Raw genomic sequence first — 15,258 nt, 5'->3', positions numbered from 1 at the left:
GAACTTTTACATCAGTTGTTTATTATTTTTTGTCTTCTAAGCTTCATACACAGCTATATGCCAAAATTAGATATGTCTACCAACACAGAACATTTCTAAAGTACAAATTTTAAGACAGTGAACAAGAAAATAAAAAATTGTCAAATTAAAAATATTCAGAAGAAACCAACCTTGTTTTGGATTTCTCATATCAGTCTGAACAGGGTCAAAAGACACTCTCGATGTTTCAGACTGCGCCACACTAATTTTATCACTGTCGCTAGCCTCTTCCATGCTGTTTCTCCTTTTCTGAGACCTTGACCGTGAACGAGAATTTGACCTTGAGCGAGACCTTAATTTTTTCTTTGGTTTATTTGTCACTTGAGAATTAGAACTTTGAGGATTAGTTTCTGTGGATGCCTTCAGCGTTCTGTTGAGAGAATTTGATCTTGTCCGAGAGTTTGAGCGAGACCGGGACTGGGAGCTGGACCTAGATCGAGACCTTGCTTTCCTTTTTGTTTTTTTCTTTCTGTTCACGTCATCGTCTTGGGATACCAGGTTTAAGCTTGTGAGTGAAGATGCTCTGGATGGTGGTCGCTGATCAAAACAAAAAATTTCATTTTCAGTTTATTTACCATCTACTACGTTCTTAAATATAAAAAAATAACTCAAGAAAAGTATGCCAATATTTAAAAATTTTGAGACACCATGGTTGAATGCACAAGTGCTAATTTAAAAGCTGAGTTCAGTTCCTAGACTCAAGTCCATAGGATATCACACAGGTACTTGACTCAATAAGGGAAAGTAAAGGTGGCTGGACCTAGCACACACTACAGTATCTGTTTGTTTACTAAGATCACAGAAGCCTAAGTAATCACTACCCATGTATTCACTAGAATAATATAGGCATACCATTAAAATCCAGAGTAATTTAAGCATAAAACAATCCCCAGTACAACCCTCTCAATGACCAACAAGTACCTGATTCCCAGGGTCATCCAGCTGCTGTAGTTTGGATTTAGAAGGCAGAGAGGTGTAAGCATGCTCTGGTGTGTGAGGATAGTGTCTATGGTCATAGCTGCTTACATCACTCAAACCAAACCCATCATTATCCTGAATGTGAACAAAGATTTTTTTAAATATATATTATGTAATCTAGGATAAATTCAACAAGAACTGTTTTTTCTTTAATTTATTTATATATTTTATTTTTAAAGTCATGTTATGTTCTCAACTTTAAAGTTACCCTTGAATAAAAGTGTTTTACATCATATGTAATGTGATTTTAAAAGATGTGAATCTCACCGAGTTGTAATAGAAGAGATCTTGAAGTATAGAGTTCTCATGCAGTGGGTCCTCAGGTTCACTCATCATCTGGTCATAGCCAGCATCAGAAGACAAGCTTGTTCCAGGGCTCAGCCCATTCATTAAATTATACAGCTGTCAATAACCAAAGATTTGCTTGTAACCACTTTTTATTTGGTAATAAAAACAAGGTTTCTGATTAGCCATTTTATTTATAAAAAATTAAAATCCCCTTTTGTTAAATTTGATTAACATATAATTATATATTTCATTATCGCAAGACAAAATAAATGTCTTATGCACAAACCTGTAAATCGTGGTTTCTTATTGGTGAAGCCATGAGTAAATCAACAGCTGATCTTGGTGCATCGTCTCCTATGGTGGCTACTGGTACCACATGTGAGCTTGCTGCAGCTTCTTGGCTGTTGACAAGGAGATCACAATAAGTCCATTTACATGAACAAAATTTACTGTACATGAAATGTGGCAAAGAAATATTTTAGCCTGGCTTTTTCACACAGAGCAAATGTATTTAAAATATTTTTTTAAACTGCTATTCGCGCCTTGATTCATGAAGTTTACAATAAATTTTAAAATTTAAAAAAAAAATTAATTTGATGTACCTTAGTTAAAACCTATACACTAGTGAGATACTCAGTAACTGAATAACAAAAGTGGCCCTGTCCAAATGAACAAGCAACAAAATAGAAACAATGGCCAACACAAAAAGCAACACATAAATTTTAAAAAAAAACCACTAATAGACAACTCAGCTTGCAACACAAATTAGCATACAAAAAACATAAATTGTACCTTTTAGAAGTAAATGGGAGTGAAATATGGTCAGAGCTTAGGTCTGTGTGCATAGAAGATACAATCATTGCTTCCCTCAGTTTAGTTCCTTTATCAACCAAAACAGAAAGTATGTCTTTTTGGTTTGAGGCTACAGGTGCTGCTGGAGTTGCTGGAAGATTCGTCAAATAATTGTTTTGTAAACATTACGTTATGTTTTCATGGAATTTTAAAAAATAGCACCATCAAATGTAACAGTATAAATTGATACTGAGTACAACAAAACATTTATGCATCAACATAATGCAAGAGATTGAGCTCACCATAGTTAAGTCTCTGACGTAGATCATCTGTATGGTAAGTTTTGGACACAGCTCTGGGGTCTGACTGACTCTCTTTGTTATGCTATACACAAAAAAAAAAGATGCATACCTAATATTCAGATAACACTTCTTACCATACATAACCTATAGGTGACAGTGAATACAAAAAATATTTTTTTATTTTTCTCCCTAAATGCACTTTATAAACATGATGATATTTTATAATGCCTGCACTACTGTTTGATTCCAGAGTAAAGTTTAGGGTCCGGATTATAGTCAGGGTAGCAGATAATTTAAAAAGATTTCCTGAATGATGCCCTCTGATATTTTAAGAAGTACCAAAAATATTTTTAGACACATTAAGATTATTGTTGTACTGATTAATTCTAACAATCTATCATTTGAAGTCATTTTGTTTATTCACCAAATCCATTTACCTACCACTGGTAGTGTTACTGTAGACAAAGGCAGAAAGTAATGTAACAGTTGGAAACTTACAGTAGGAGAGATGAAGATGGTGTTATCAGGTCTGGCTGGCATGTCTGTGTGGGCCTCTGGGTGGATGGTTTGGTGGGTCATAGAGTCATGGGTTTTCTTTAGGACATTTAGCCCTGTGTCTGTCGTTGGGGTGGAACCCTTCTGGTCATATGAATCTGCGAAAACAAATCTTAATATTAAACACATAGCTGGACATTAATAATTTATACATAAAATAAAATGTACACTTTTAAAAAAGGGCATTAATTTTTACTAAAAAAAATTGATGCTATATAAAAAATACCCATCAAAGGTTCAAGTACAACAGCCACTTGCACATTAGCCAGTTTCTGTCCTGATGGCGATATCACAGGGAAAAATCTGAAGATTTTAGAAAACAAGACATGTAACTAAGATTTTATACAACAGGACAAACATAACTGGGCTATAATTTTAAAAATAAATCCTAAAGATTTTATACAACAACAAGTGTAACTAGACTTTGTGATAAAAAAAATAAAAGATTTCATTTAACAGAACAATTGTAACTAAGCTTAGATAATTAGTTGTACTATTCAACAGGCATTATTTTTCTGAAACAAATCTTTTTAATCACAAACATCTTACAATTGGTCAAAATATTGAAAAAGAATGTTTAGTTAAAAAAAAATTGTTCGTCTTCAAAATTTTGAGAGGCTGCTTGGCTTTCATGCAACACAACTCACTTAAATAATAAATTATTACGCACCCATTGATTGGCCTTGTATTGGATAACTGCACAATCTCTGTCACATTGGCCTGGCCAATAACCTCTGAGTTTGGGCTAGTCAGTACATCCAGTGACAGCTTGCCCATGTCTGCTAGGTATGTGGCAAATTGATGTGGCCCTGAGCGCACAGGGTACCTGGCTGTAGTCTTACATTCTGATTTGGTCCCCTTTTTAACATCTAAAGGCCTGCCATTAAGAGAAATAAAAAGATTTTTAAAAACGTAATAATTGTATTTAATTTCAGTAAATTTATATATTACTCAATGAAATACTAGAATTGGGTAGATTTAGATTCTCTTACCTAAAAATTGAACCATCTCCTTGCTCCCCCCACCATCTGATTCTTACAAGTGTCGACTGTGGAGGTTTTGTTATTGTCCAAATGACCTGTGACACACTAACTTTACAAAAACATCTTATCTGGCCATCTACTTGAGGTGGAAGACCTGTGTTTACTTTAACATCATCATTTATCCACTGGCCATCTGGATCTGGTAGATGAATATATATATATAAAGTTAAAGCATTTATTATCTTAAAATATATGATCACAACAATCAACAATGTATTTATTAACTAGACTCATTTTAACTATACTGATTATCTACTACGAGCCGGCCCGCGGCATAACATACGCCGCTATTTAGTTGTTTCTAATTTTCAATAATTCATAATTTGTGAATTCGACAGTACCAACGCTGACACTGAAAATATTTCTTTAAAACACTATAAGTAGCTCGTTAAGGACCATAACCCCCCCCCCTTCCTTCCCCCCCTCCCCCCCCCCCCCCCCCCCCTACGTTTAAAATCGTTGGCTCTGCTTGTAAACATTTAGAGTGAACACAGCTCACTAAAACCATGTAGGGGTGGGGAGGTAGGGAGAGCGTTTGCAGCTTGTTTTCTAACGGCTCGAAGAGGAGAATTATATATATAGATTGTTTTAACAAACTTTAGCTTCTTATAGAATGTTTTTTGTCAGATCAATCATGTATTAAAAAACCCTTAATTCCCTGTGGAATGTCTCTCATTTTCACACCTCACCATTTCACTTCTTTCATTTTCCCAACAACCATGCAATGAAAACATAGAAGCTTACAGACGAATTTATAAATATAATTAATTGCTCTCATTATGTTATATATATATAGGCATACTAACTGAAAAATTGTGAGACAGACTAGTGATTAGATCTAGTATGTGTACTATTAGGTGACTCACTTAACTCACAAACATTAAGTTTAACAAGACAGATTCTTTTATAAAAAATCATAAAATAGGACTCTAGAATAGATCTACTGTGTTCAAGGCTACTTCACTTCACATCACTGATCACTCACACTAATTGTCTGAGCTCTTGGGTCACTCAGTATCACAGAAGAGTTAACTGAGCCCTGCACTTCCCAAAACTAACTCTCCTCTGTAATCAATAGATCTAGACTAGCAATAATATTGCCTTAACTAATTAATGATTAAATGTCACAGTAAAACAGTCAAAGCTAGACTAGATTGCCAGATTCTAATTTAAGTTTTTAAGTTTTTACTTCCATCTAGAATCTAGACCTCTAATAACAAATATTAAATTTAATACATTTTTATTTCATATGGCTGCATTTTTAAATGATTTTTCAGTGAGTAGGCGGCATTTCATTTTCATTTCTTGTTTTGGGCCGGCCTATAACTTTAAAGTAGGGGCCTATTTCATATTTCATTCTGGGTGGGGGATTATATAAAATATTATCAATAAGTAATTAATTGTAAAAACGTGATTTTTAATTCGTTTTGAGTCCAGCCAACAGTCAAAATTAGATCGACAAGCGGTAGCCGCCGTGGTAAACAAATCGTCAAACGTGAAAACTGAAAACATGCTCGAACAGAACTTCAAAGATAAAACTATAGAATATTTAATCTAGATTCTATATATAGATCTATTTACCTTTCTTTTTAGTTGATTTCAATGGTTTGTTAACCTTTTTAGACATGATAATTACATAAACAAAAATGCAAATTCATAAATGTGTAAAACATTGTCGGAAGTAACATAAACTACCACGGTATCCATACAAACATTCGTCTGAACTTGTCCGCCATAACATTTCAATTGATTATTACGGAATCTAACGAGAGGTCACGAGATTTCATTTATTCCTGCCACTGAATGAAATTTCCTAGCCCTAGCAAAGTAGAGTTAGATTCTAAATCTTGAGTCTAGACTAGATCTAGATTTAAATATCTAGATCTAGTTATAGAGTAGATTTCTAGATACTATTGTGTATAGTATAGACTATATCTACCAAGGTGGGCAATACCGCCCCTGTGGCGTGTGTTGTACTGGAATGGATGGGGGGGGGGGAGGGAGGGGGAGGGTAGGATGTATTACCGAGAGGGCACACAATCAAGTCTTTAGAAGTTTTAAACTGGTTAAGAATTAAAATTAATAGTTTGCTGCTTCATACACACACAAAAAAACTTTTAAATATAACCAAATGTTTACAATTGTGATAGTAATGAATGAGAGTTGAGAGGCGGTTTTTTTTTAATTTAGTTAACACAGCAGAGGCGTAGCGAGGGGGGGGGGGGACATATGTCCCTGAGCGCCGACCTTAGGGGGCGCCAAAATGGGTTGGAAAAACAAATTAAAATCTTATTTTAGCTGCATTTTTCCAATCGAAAGCTTCAGGGGGGTGTGTGCAAATCGAAAGCTTTAGAGAGGGGTGCAAATCGAAAGTTTGAGGGGTGGGGTGCAAATAGAAAGGTTGCTCCCAAGGGGGGCGCCAAATTAAAAGTTTGTCCCCGCGCACTTTTTAGTTAATCATAAAAAGTGGTAGAACTAAATAAAAGAGCTGAGCTGGAGTTTCTTTCAGGCATCTATTGGGGGGGGGGGGGGGGGCTGAAAATATAATTATATAGAAAATAGACCACTTTTACCAGTGTCCGCCCACCCGGAAAATTTAGCCCACCCCCTCTCCCTCTCATCAAAAAATTATCAGGTGACCCCTGTCTCATTGATATTAGATTTTGAGTAGCGTTTGAAATGTTTAGTTCTAAATAAAGCATACAGAGGGTAGCTGATCATTAGTCTTATAAAAAAGCAGAAATTTGGATTGGTGGGCATTGACAGCTCAGACAGAAAACTCAAATTGCCACACCACATATTTTGTTGATTCAATCACAAAATCTATGGCTTACTTTAAGGGGAGATAATTTTAGTGAAAACAACTTGTTTGAAAATGGTGCAGAAAGGTAGGGAAGGGGGAGTGATGAAACAGTAGGTTTTATTATAGTCAACACTTGAGATGTGGGGAGAGGTGACTGGAAATTGTATTGCCCAAACTAATCTCTCTGCCCACAGTGATCGTTATGACTCTGATCTGAAAGATTACTTGGTTAGTTCCTATAAGGTTTACAGATCTCTCAGCAAGTTTACATCACTTTTTAAAGTAGGCCTAGTTATCGGCTGATGCTACAAGGTTTATAAACACATTCAGAAAATAATAGTAATAGTAGAGAAATATAGGAAATGAAAACAAAAATTTTACATTAATAGCACTTCATTTATTTACAAAATGTATTTGACATTTTTTTATTGTGCCAATATGAAAATAATGACATTGGAAATACATACACCAGAATGGTGGGCTAATGCCCCCATGAACATCAAATGCATGTTATGTACTCATCTAACAATTTTAATTCATCTACTTCAATTGGTGATAAGTAAATGTGAACGCTGAGTGAAATAAAATAAAAATGTAAAAAAAATATGGCTTATATAAATCATGTATATCTTCATTCCAGCACTCAAAAATAGTGTTCATACATTCAAATCTAGGCTACACTTTTTTCCTTCCAAAGGTCAGTATCACAGGTTTCTCATGAAGCTTGTAGCCATTAACAAGCTCTATGGCTTTCTCAGCTGTCTCTTCATCTGAAACATACAAGAAGTTGCATTCATAATGACAAAAATAGTTATTTTTTTTATATGGATTCATTAACATGATCTGGATGTAAATCCAAGAACGCATTTTTAAATATAGCAATCAACATTATGAAATAACAGAATTTGATAAATACAAAAGTTACAGGCGCATTAATACTAAAGAAAGCTTCAGTCACATTACCTATTTAATTAGACTCACAAATAAATAAATAAACTCACACTAATAATATAGGTAAAGTCACACAACTACTATAGCCTGATTAAATACCATAGTTATTCTCATGAATAGAGACATGAACCAACTTTATGGGATTATCAAGAGTTAATTCACAAAAAAAAAATCCAGAGCAATCAAGTGAAAGCAGAGCTGAGCCACAAGGAAGAATTTTAAAAATATTTGAGCCTCACCAGGGAAAGTGATAAAAGCTTGTCCTTTCATTTTTCCTGCCAAAAGCTTAAAGATAATTCTTGGTTTGTTTTCTGATTGGAAACGCCCAAACAAGGCTATCAAATCTTCTTCTTTAACCTTGTTAGGCAAATTTTTTACATACACAACCTGTTGAAAGAGAAAATTATCAAATCACAATAAAAAACAATTATCAAATCACAATCAAACAATTATGACAAGAGCATATTCAATTCTATATGTAAAATCTAGAATATTGAATTATAAATTTACTAATACTCTAGGAAAATTATAACTGTTTACTATTTACTTACCCTATTTGGTTCACCCCTGGAGTAATTTTGAAATTTATCCAGGGCTTTAATTTCATCTAGACTTAGTCTGTTGTTTTCTATTTCAACTTGTGTCAAAAATGTCACTGGTGTTTTTATTTCTTTGCAAGTCTGTGTCACATTGCCAGCCACTGAGGGAAGTGGCACTTCATTATTTAACACATGCACACTGTCACTATCATTATTAAGGACTGTTTCTGAATTCTGAGTTGTTTCTCCCACTAAATTAATAACATCAGATGTTTCACTTGGTAGTGAGGGTCCAAAGTCAAGAGACTCAGTAGTTCTCTCAGTATTTCTATTATCTGATTCAGAAGAATCAGTTTCATCTTTTTTTGGTTCGTTAAACATTGCATAAAACTTTTGCCTTCTCTCAAACTTTCTCTTCTTTCTTCTCTCCCTTCTAGATTCCCTTTCTTTTTTTTCCTCAATTTGTTTTAGTATTTTTTGAATATGGTTTATAGGGTCATCAGGGTGAGAATCTTTGAACTTTCTTTGAGTGATGATGACATTCGGATGTTTTGATTCTTTTCCAAGACGTTTTTCCAAGTCTTGTGCCTGCCTGCTCAATTCTAGCGCCCCATGGAATTTATCAGGCATTTGAAGCAGTTTTTCTTTCTCTTGTATTTTTCTCTCAATTTCTTTCAGTTTCTGTAATCTGGACTCAGGATCAGCACCATATCCACCAACAGGAATACTTTCCTAGAAAAAAAAGGGATAATTTATTTTTAAAAATGTTTTATGAAATGAAAACTTAAATTTAGTTAGGTGGTGATCTTGTTTATTTCAATAACAATTCACAAACGTTCCAAGTACCTTGTGTGATGAGGTTTAGGTTCAACATAGCATTAGTGTGTCTATGTGTGTGAGTTGCATTTGGGTGCAAGTGTCTGGAGTCAGGTTCAAGTAAGTCAATAAATTCATAAATTAGTTAGAATGAATGTAAAGGACAAGCTATTTATATCTGTTACTTCTAAGTTGGAGGCAAGAATGGCTGAAATGATCTGGTAAGAGTTTGCTGTCATTGGCTATTAGTAAACAAAAGATTGTAGAGTGCTAAAAGATAGTAGGAGATAAAGATTAGTAAATAGTTGTAGAGTTCATATCAAATTTCATTAAATAAATAGTGGTTGAAGTGTTACTGTTACTACATAAGTGACAATAACTATGACTTATGGTGTACTGCCCATTAACTGGAATTTGTTCTCATACCTTAACAACTTCAGACAGTTGAGTAGTGTACCACCCCACCAATTCGGTACTAGGAAATTGAATCACCATAATACCCACTATAAATCAAATTATAATTTCAAAACACATACTTGGGTTATCATTAACAGAACCCTAAATAAAAATAGTTATGCCAGTGTTCAGGGTTAATCGGGTCATATAAATTAACTCTTTTTTAAACAAAACCATAAATAGATATAATATAATTGTAATTCACATTATAATTTTACCTTATTACTTAATTCCTCTCTTAATTTTAAGGCTATTTCTTCATCATCCAGGTTACACTGTCGCAAGTACTCTATCTTTGAGTCCATATCATTGATGTGCTTGTAGTCCTCATATTTATGAACCCCGACCAATTTCTCCACTTCCGGAGCATGGGATGTTGCTGGTGTAAAGTTACGGTGCTGTGAAAATTGACTGGAAAAAATATAAAAATATGAAGAGTTGTTTTTTTACTCAAAATCTTGCTTTTAAACAACACAGGTTATTTTTCTTTAAAAAATTCATTTCACAATGAAAAATTAAGCAAAGGGTATTTATAAATGATTAATCTTTAAAAAAAAAATTCTATTAATATATTGACTTACTCAGTAATACTGATGTCTTTTTTAATCTGTCGTTGCAGCAAAGTTTGCAAGTGTTTTTCACTTTCAGTCTCTGCATTATCAACATCATCAAGCTTATGTTTTCTAGACTGTGGCATTCGAACAACATCCCTAGTCTCATATCGTTTTGGGTTGCCACTGTTAAATACAATTTAAGTGAGATTGTTAATTTTTTTTTTTGAGTTTATATTATTATTTAACTAACTGAATGCAACAAGCCCACTGGTTGGTTGAGGCTGAGCAGGGGACTCGTTCTGCCAGAGATTCAAAGGGCTGATTCTAAATATCATCCCCATAGTCATATTTCAAATATCTAATAAAACCAAAAAATGTAAAAAAGGAATTTAAGTAATAAGTAATAATTAGGCCCCTATAGAGTTCTACTAGCCTAAATAAAACAGTAGGAATGGTCCTAAAATTAAAATAGTCGTTAAAAGTACTGTAAAAGTACTAACCAGGGTACAGCTTCCTGTATTTTTCTAGCATTTCTATGATTCATTTTGATTCTGTAGATTAGCCTGTAGAATAATAGTTAAGTACAATAATAAAGCTTAAAAAAATGTGGTGAATTCTGTCACGTCAGTTTGACACTAGTGATAGTCACGTCAGTTGTGTAGATCTAGATCGAGTAAACTAGTATATAAGTATTAAGTATAACCCCACCTGACATGGTGGTCATTTTTGAACACGTGTTTTGTCCAAAAAAATTAACAAGTAGGCTAAAACAAGAATTTTAGTAGCCAATCAAAGGCAATCATGATTGTTAGATCTAATTGTTACAGTGTAATCATGGTATGATGATGCCACTTAGGCCTAGACTCTATGTCTTATCATGTCTTACTTATAATGGTATCCCGCACCACACAATCTGACAATGAAAACATTAACCATTAAAGTTGATTAAAATTAATTAAAGTAGTCAATGATTGTGAGGGGTTTGGTAATCTATCGTTTTGGGTACGTAAAATCGCCCGCGGCTATTAATGTACGAAAACGTTACCTCATTGTCAAGGCTGTAATAGAAGTATATTGTGATATGTTTGTGTCAAATATTATAGATAAATGAATAATAAACCTAAATCAATGGCTAAATATATCAATATAGGCCCGAAATTAACTTTAAACAGCAGTGTCTGCAAGCAAGATTTGCTATATAAACAGCAGACATTTGTAAAATAGAGTGACTTCCGCCTGAATCTTGCGCTATAAGTCTATAAAAATAAAACTTTAACAAGATGGCTGCTATAGTAAATGAGCATGGTTGCATCTGTTGGAAACATCGCTGGTGTTCATTTATTAATGAAAAGTTTTAATTCAATCGTTTAGAAACAGGTACATAAATGAAACAAGGAAACATTTTTGTATTTTTCAAACATAAATCCTCCTCAAAATGTGAAATAATTATTAAAATGTAAGGAGTCACCTGTTTTTCACATTACTAGTTGCGGGCGATTTTACGTACCTAAAACGATAGATTACCGGGGTTTGTACAGTTTGTAGAAGTAGTAAGCACGAAGTTTCGATTTCTGTGTAGGTTAACTGGTTAACATTTACAAATATTTCAGTAATAAATTACCCCCAAGTGCCAAAGCTACCGAAAATCCAATGAAGTTCCTATTGTTTCATTGACTTTGACTATGATTTATGAAATTCAAAATGTGATAGCGTATCTAAGTACATCCGCCATCTTTCATAACAATATTAGAGTAATTTCCCTTTATTTATGCAATTAATCTTTTGCCAGTGAAACAACATCTTTGCTTTCTATGAATCGTTTAAAAAACAATGAACACATTGTGTGACACGAAATGCACCTGTTTGTTGATACTGATAGCTACTGAAGTGCTGTGTGAAGCAGCAAACTATTAATTTTAATTCTTTACTAAATTTACAACATGTGTTTCTAAAAACTTGATTGTATGCCCTCCCTTGTAATGCAGCCTTCTCCCCCCCCCCCCTCCCCCATCCTCCATTCCAGAATACAAATACCAACTTAAACACTAATTTGAGCATTGTTATATACCATCGCTTTACCACCTTATCCAAAATTTAAAAAAACAATGAACAAAATGTTAAACTATCGAATTCATTAACTGGTAAGTACAGTTCTCTTTGAAACCTGACGGTTTATGGGGCAAGTGAAGTAGAGTTCACCTGTTTATGTGACCAGTGCCGGCGCCAAGTTATTTAGTGCCCTAGGGGTCATCCATAAATGACGTCACGCTTTTTTTGACGATTTTTACCTCCCCCCCCCCTCCCCTCCGTCACACGTCGTCACAAAAAGCCAGACCCCCCCCCCTAAAATGACGTCACACCTCAACCTACAACCCCCCTCAAAATTGCAGTTGAATTTTTTTTAAACATCGATATTTTTCCAAAATCTTGTCTAAACTATTACAATTTATTAAAACAGTTATCTAAAACGCGAAATAACGTCTAAAATTCGTTTTCTAACATTGCTTTTTTATAATGCAAAAATGTGACGTCGCAACATCTGAACCCCCCCCCCCTCCCCCTCATCACACATCGTCACAAAATTACGGACCCCCCCTCCCCCCTACGAGTGTGACGTCATTTATGGATGACCCCCTTATAGGCAAAACTTATTCAAAGCGCCCCCCCCCCCCCACCGCAATTTTTTTCGTGCCTTCGTATTATCAGAGGCGTAGCGACCCTTCCCGGCGCCCGGGGACAAACTTTCGATTTCGATTTGCACCCCCCCCCCCAGCCCTCAAACTTTCGATTTGTTTTTCCAACCCATTTTGGCGCCCCCCCCCCCCCCCCCCCCCACGGACAGCGCTCTAGGCGACCGCCTAGTTCGCCTTATAGGTAGCGCCGGCCCTGTCTGTGACTGAGCCTCAGCCCCACCCCCCCTCCTCACCCCCTCACCCCGAGAAGAGACGCCTGGAAGAAACTCTGAGGGTAAAGAAGTAGTTCAAATTTAAGATAATTATGTAAATCAATGATTTACTTAATTATCTTAAATTTAATCATGTGCATAAATCAAATCAGTGGGGTTTTTTTTTAACCGAAATAATATTTCCGATTATCTCTCTTTGGCTACTAAAAATCAACTGTTAATATTTAATTTGCTCAATAGTTCAAATTAATCTTTTCGTACACGTTCAATCGCTCTTTCGTTCATTCGGTCATTCGTTCATTCAACTAGTGGTACCTCGGTGGTCGAACGACCCGGTTAACGAACGCTCCGGTGAACAAACAATGTTACGCTGTACTCCTTTTCTCACCGTAATCTTTATTTGCTTTCTCATTAGTTTGGGGGTCGTCCATAAACCACGTCACACGGGAGGGCGGGAGGGGGGTCCGTAATTTTGTGACGATGAGGGGGTGGGGGGGTTCAGATGGCGTGCCGTCACTTTTTTTGCATTATAAAAAAGCAATGTTAGAAAACAATTTTTAGCCGTTATTTCGCGTTTTAGAAAACGGTTTTAATAAATTGTAATAGGAATTGATCAAAATACTCTATGTTGACAGAGTTCAGAAAAGTTTTTGGAAAAATATCTGTTTTAAGAAAAATTCAACAGTAATTTGATGGGGGGGGGGGGGGAGTTGTAGGCTGAGGTGTGACGTCATTTTAGGGGGGGGTCTGGCTTTTTGTGACGACGTGTGACGGAGGGGAGGGGGGGGGGGGAGTTAAAAATCGTCAAAAGAAGCGTGACGTCATTTATGCGGACCGCACCGGGTGAAACTATTTAGGGGGGTGACACCAAAGCCAAAAATAGCAAAATATATAGAGAAAAACTTGAGGGGGGGGGTGACACCATTAAGTGCCGCACCGGGTGACACCCGACCTCGCTACGCCACTGCGGTAGCCACACTTGGGTGTCACATGTCTAAGGGCTGATGGTGTTAACTCTTTTAACTAATCCAATAACTCCTAGACTTTTGAGTAGCATTCTTATAGGCAAACCTTACTGTGTTGTTAATTACAAATTACAGTAATTCAATACAAAATTATATAGAACATATATATATATATATATATATATATATATATATATATATATATATATATATATATATATATATATATATATATATATATATATATATATATATATATATACTTTGGTTAACCTTAGTCTCCCCCCCCCCCTCCCCCATATACACCTCAATTTGGGGGCAGGGGTGGTTTTCCAGTGGTATATATGTAGCGGGGGTTATAGTCCGGGAACTTTAACTAGACCGGAAGTCGCTGAAGGTGAGGGACATACTGGGTGCCTTGAAAAAACCGTATTTTCTTGTGGTCAAGGAACTGGAACAAATAACAGATCAACTTTAACCACCACGGTCAATGCATTTTTAGTAGAAAAAAGCCGTACATAGGATAGGTCTACATTATGAATGCCATTAAATTAATATGAAATAATGTTTCTAAATTCAATTCATTTGACTTGACCTATTGATAGATCAGACAAACACAATAGTCGAAATCGCCTAATTTCCCCCACCTTGCAAAAACAAACCCTCCAACACAAACATACACACAAACACACACACCCTTCCACACAAACAGACCCTCACGCACAAATACACACATATAAATATACTAAAAATCCTCAAACACACAGACCCTTCACATAACCACACCTCCCACACGCAAACAAACACACGCAAACACCTCCTACATATCTATATACCAGCAGTAGCGTAGCGAGGGGGGGGGGGGGGGCGGGGGGGGGACATATGTCCCCGGGCGCCGACCTTAGGGGGGGCGCCAAATTGAAAGTTTGAGGGGGGTGCAAATGAAAAGTTCGAGGGGGGGGGTGCAAATCGAAAGTTTGAGGGGGGGTGCAAATAAAAAGTTCGAGGGGGGGGGGGGGTGCAAATCGAAAGTTTGAGGGGGGGAGGGTGCAAATGAAAAGTTCGAGGGGGGGTGCAAATCGAAAATTTGCTCCCAAGGGGGCGCCAAATTGAAAGTATGTCCCCGGGCGCCGGGAAGGGTCGCTACGCCTCTGTATACCAGAGTTACTTCCAGGCATCTCTTCGGAAATGAAAATTATATAGAAAATATATACTTTTAACCGAAGAAAGTCTACCGTCCCCCCGAAAATTTCAAGTGCCCCCCCCCCCCCC

General features: G+C 36.0%; 2 protein-coding genes across 3 annotated transcripts in view; both read right to left on the bottom strand.

Annotated features, from left to right (window-relative positions):
* Positions 1-5,724, bottom strand: part of LOC131936545 (C2 domain-containing protein 3) — a 28,380-nt gene extending 22,656 nt beyond the window's left edge. The window contains exons 1-11 of the mRNA XM_059293577.1: positions 5,579-5,724; positions 3,947-4,136; positions 3,625-3,831; positions 3,181-3,257; positions 2,898-3,052; positions 2,400-2,481; positions 2,098-2,248; positions 1,592-1,706; positions 1,285-1,419; positions 961-1,092; positions 171-576 (exon numbers count right to left, since the gene is read on the bottom strand). Coding sequence (XP_059149560.1) covers positions 171-576; positions 961-1,092; positions 1,285-1,419; positions 1,592-1,706; positions 2,098-2,248; positions 2,400-2,481; positions 2,898-3,052; positions 3,181-3,257; positions 3,625-3,831; positions 3,947-4,136; positions 5,579-5,624 — 1,696 coding nt within the window. The 5' untranslated portion in view covers positions 5,625-5,724. The remainder of the gene's footprint in view (positions 1-170; positions 577-960; positions 1,093-1,284; positions 1,420-1,591; positions 1,707-2,097; positions 2,249-2,399; positions 2,482-2,897; positions 3,053-3,180; positions 3,258-3,624; positions 3,832-3,946; positions 4,137-5,578) is intronic.
* Positions 5,725-7,191: 1,467 nt separating this feature from the next.
* LOC131936570 (RNA-binding protein 41) lies at positions 7,192-11,998 on the bottom strand. 2 transcript variants are annotated; one of them, XM_059293620.1, is made up of 7 exons: positions 11,976-11,998; positions 10,617-10,679; positions 10,144-10,299; positions 9,781-9,973; positions 8,303-9,022; positions 7,991-8,138; positions 7,192-7,570 (listed from the first exon to the last, which is right to left on the bottom strand). In XM_059293620.1, the coding sequence occupies exons 2-7, from the start codon at positions 10,658-10,660 to the stop codon at positions 7,476-7,478; spliced, it is 1,356 nt and encodes a 451-aa protein (XP_059149603.1). In that variant the 5' UTR covers positions 10,661-10,679; positions 11,976-11,998; the 3' UTR covers positions 7,192-7,475. The 2 variants fall into 2 exon arrangements, with proteins under 2 accessions (XP_059149603.1, XP_059149602.1); XM_059293619.1 differs by lacking the exon at positions 11,976-11,998 and adding an exon at positions 11,738-11,855.
* Positions 11,999-15,258: the final 3,260 nt, after the last annotated feature.

This window comes from Physella acuta, unplaced genomic scaffold, assembly GCF_028476545.2.
Source record: "Physella acuta isolate Inbredline_101_S28 unplaced genomic scaffold, ASM2847654v3 ptg000180l, whole genome shotgun sequence".
Classification (NCBI taxonomy): Eukaryota; Metazoa; Mollusca; class Gastropoda; family Physidae; genus Physella; species Physella acuta.
This window is presented reverse-complemented; position numbering and strand designations above follow the sequence as displayed.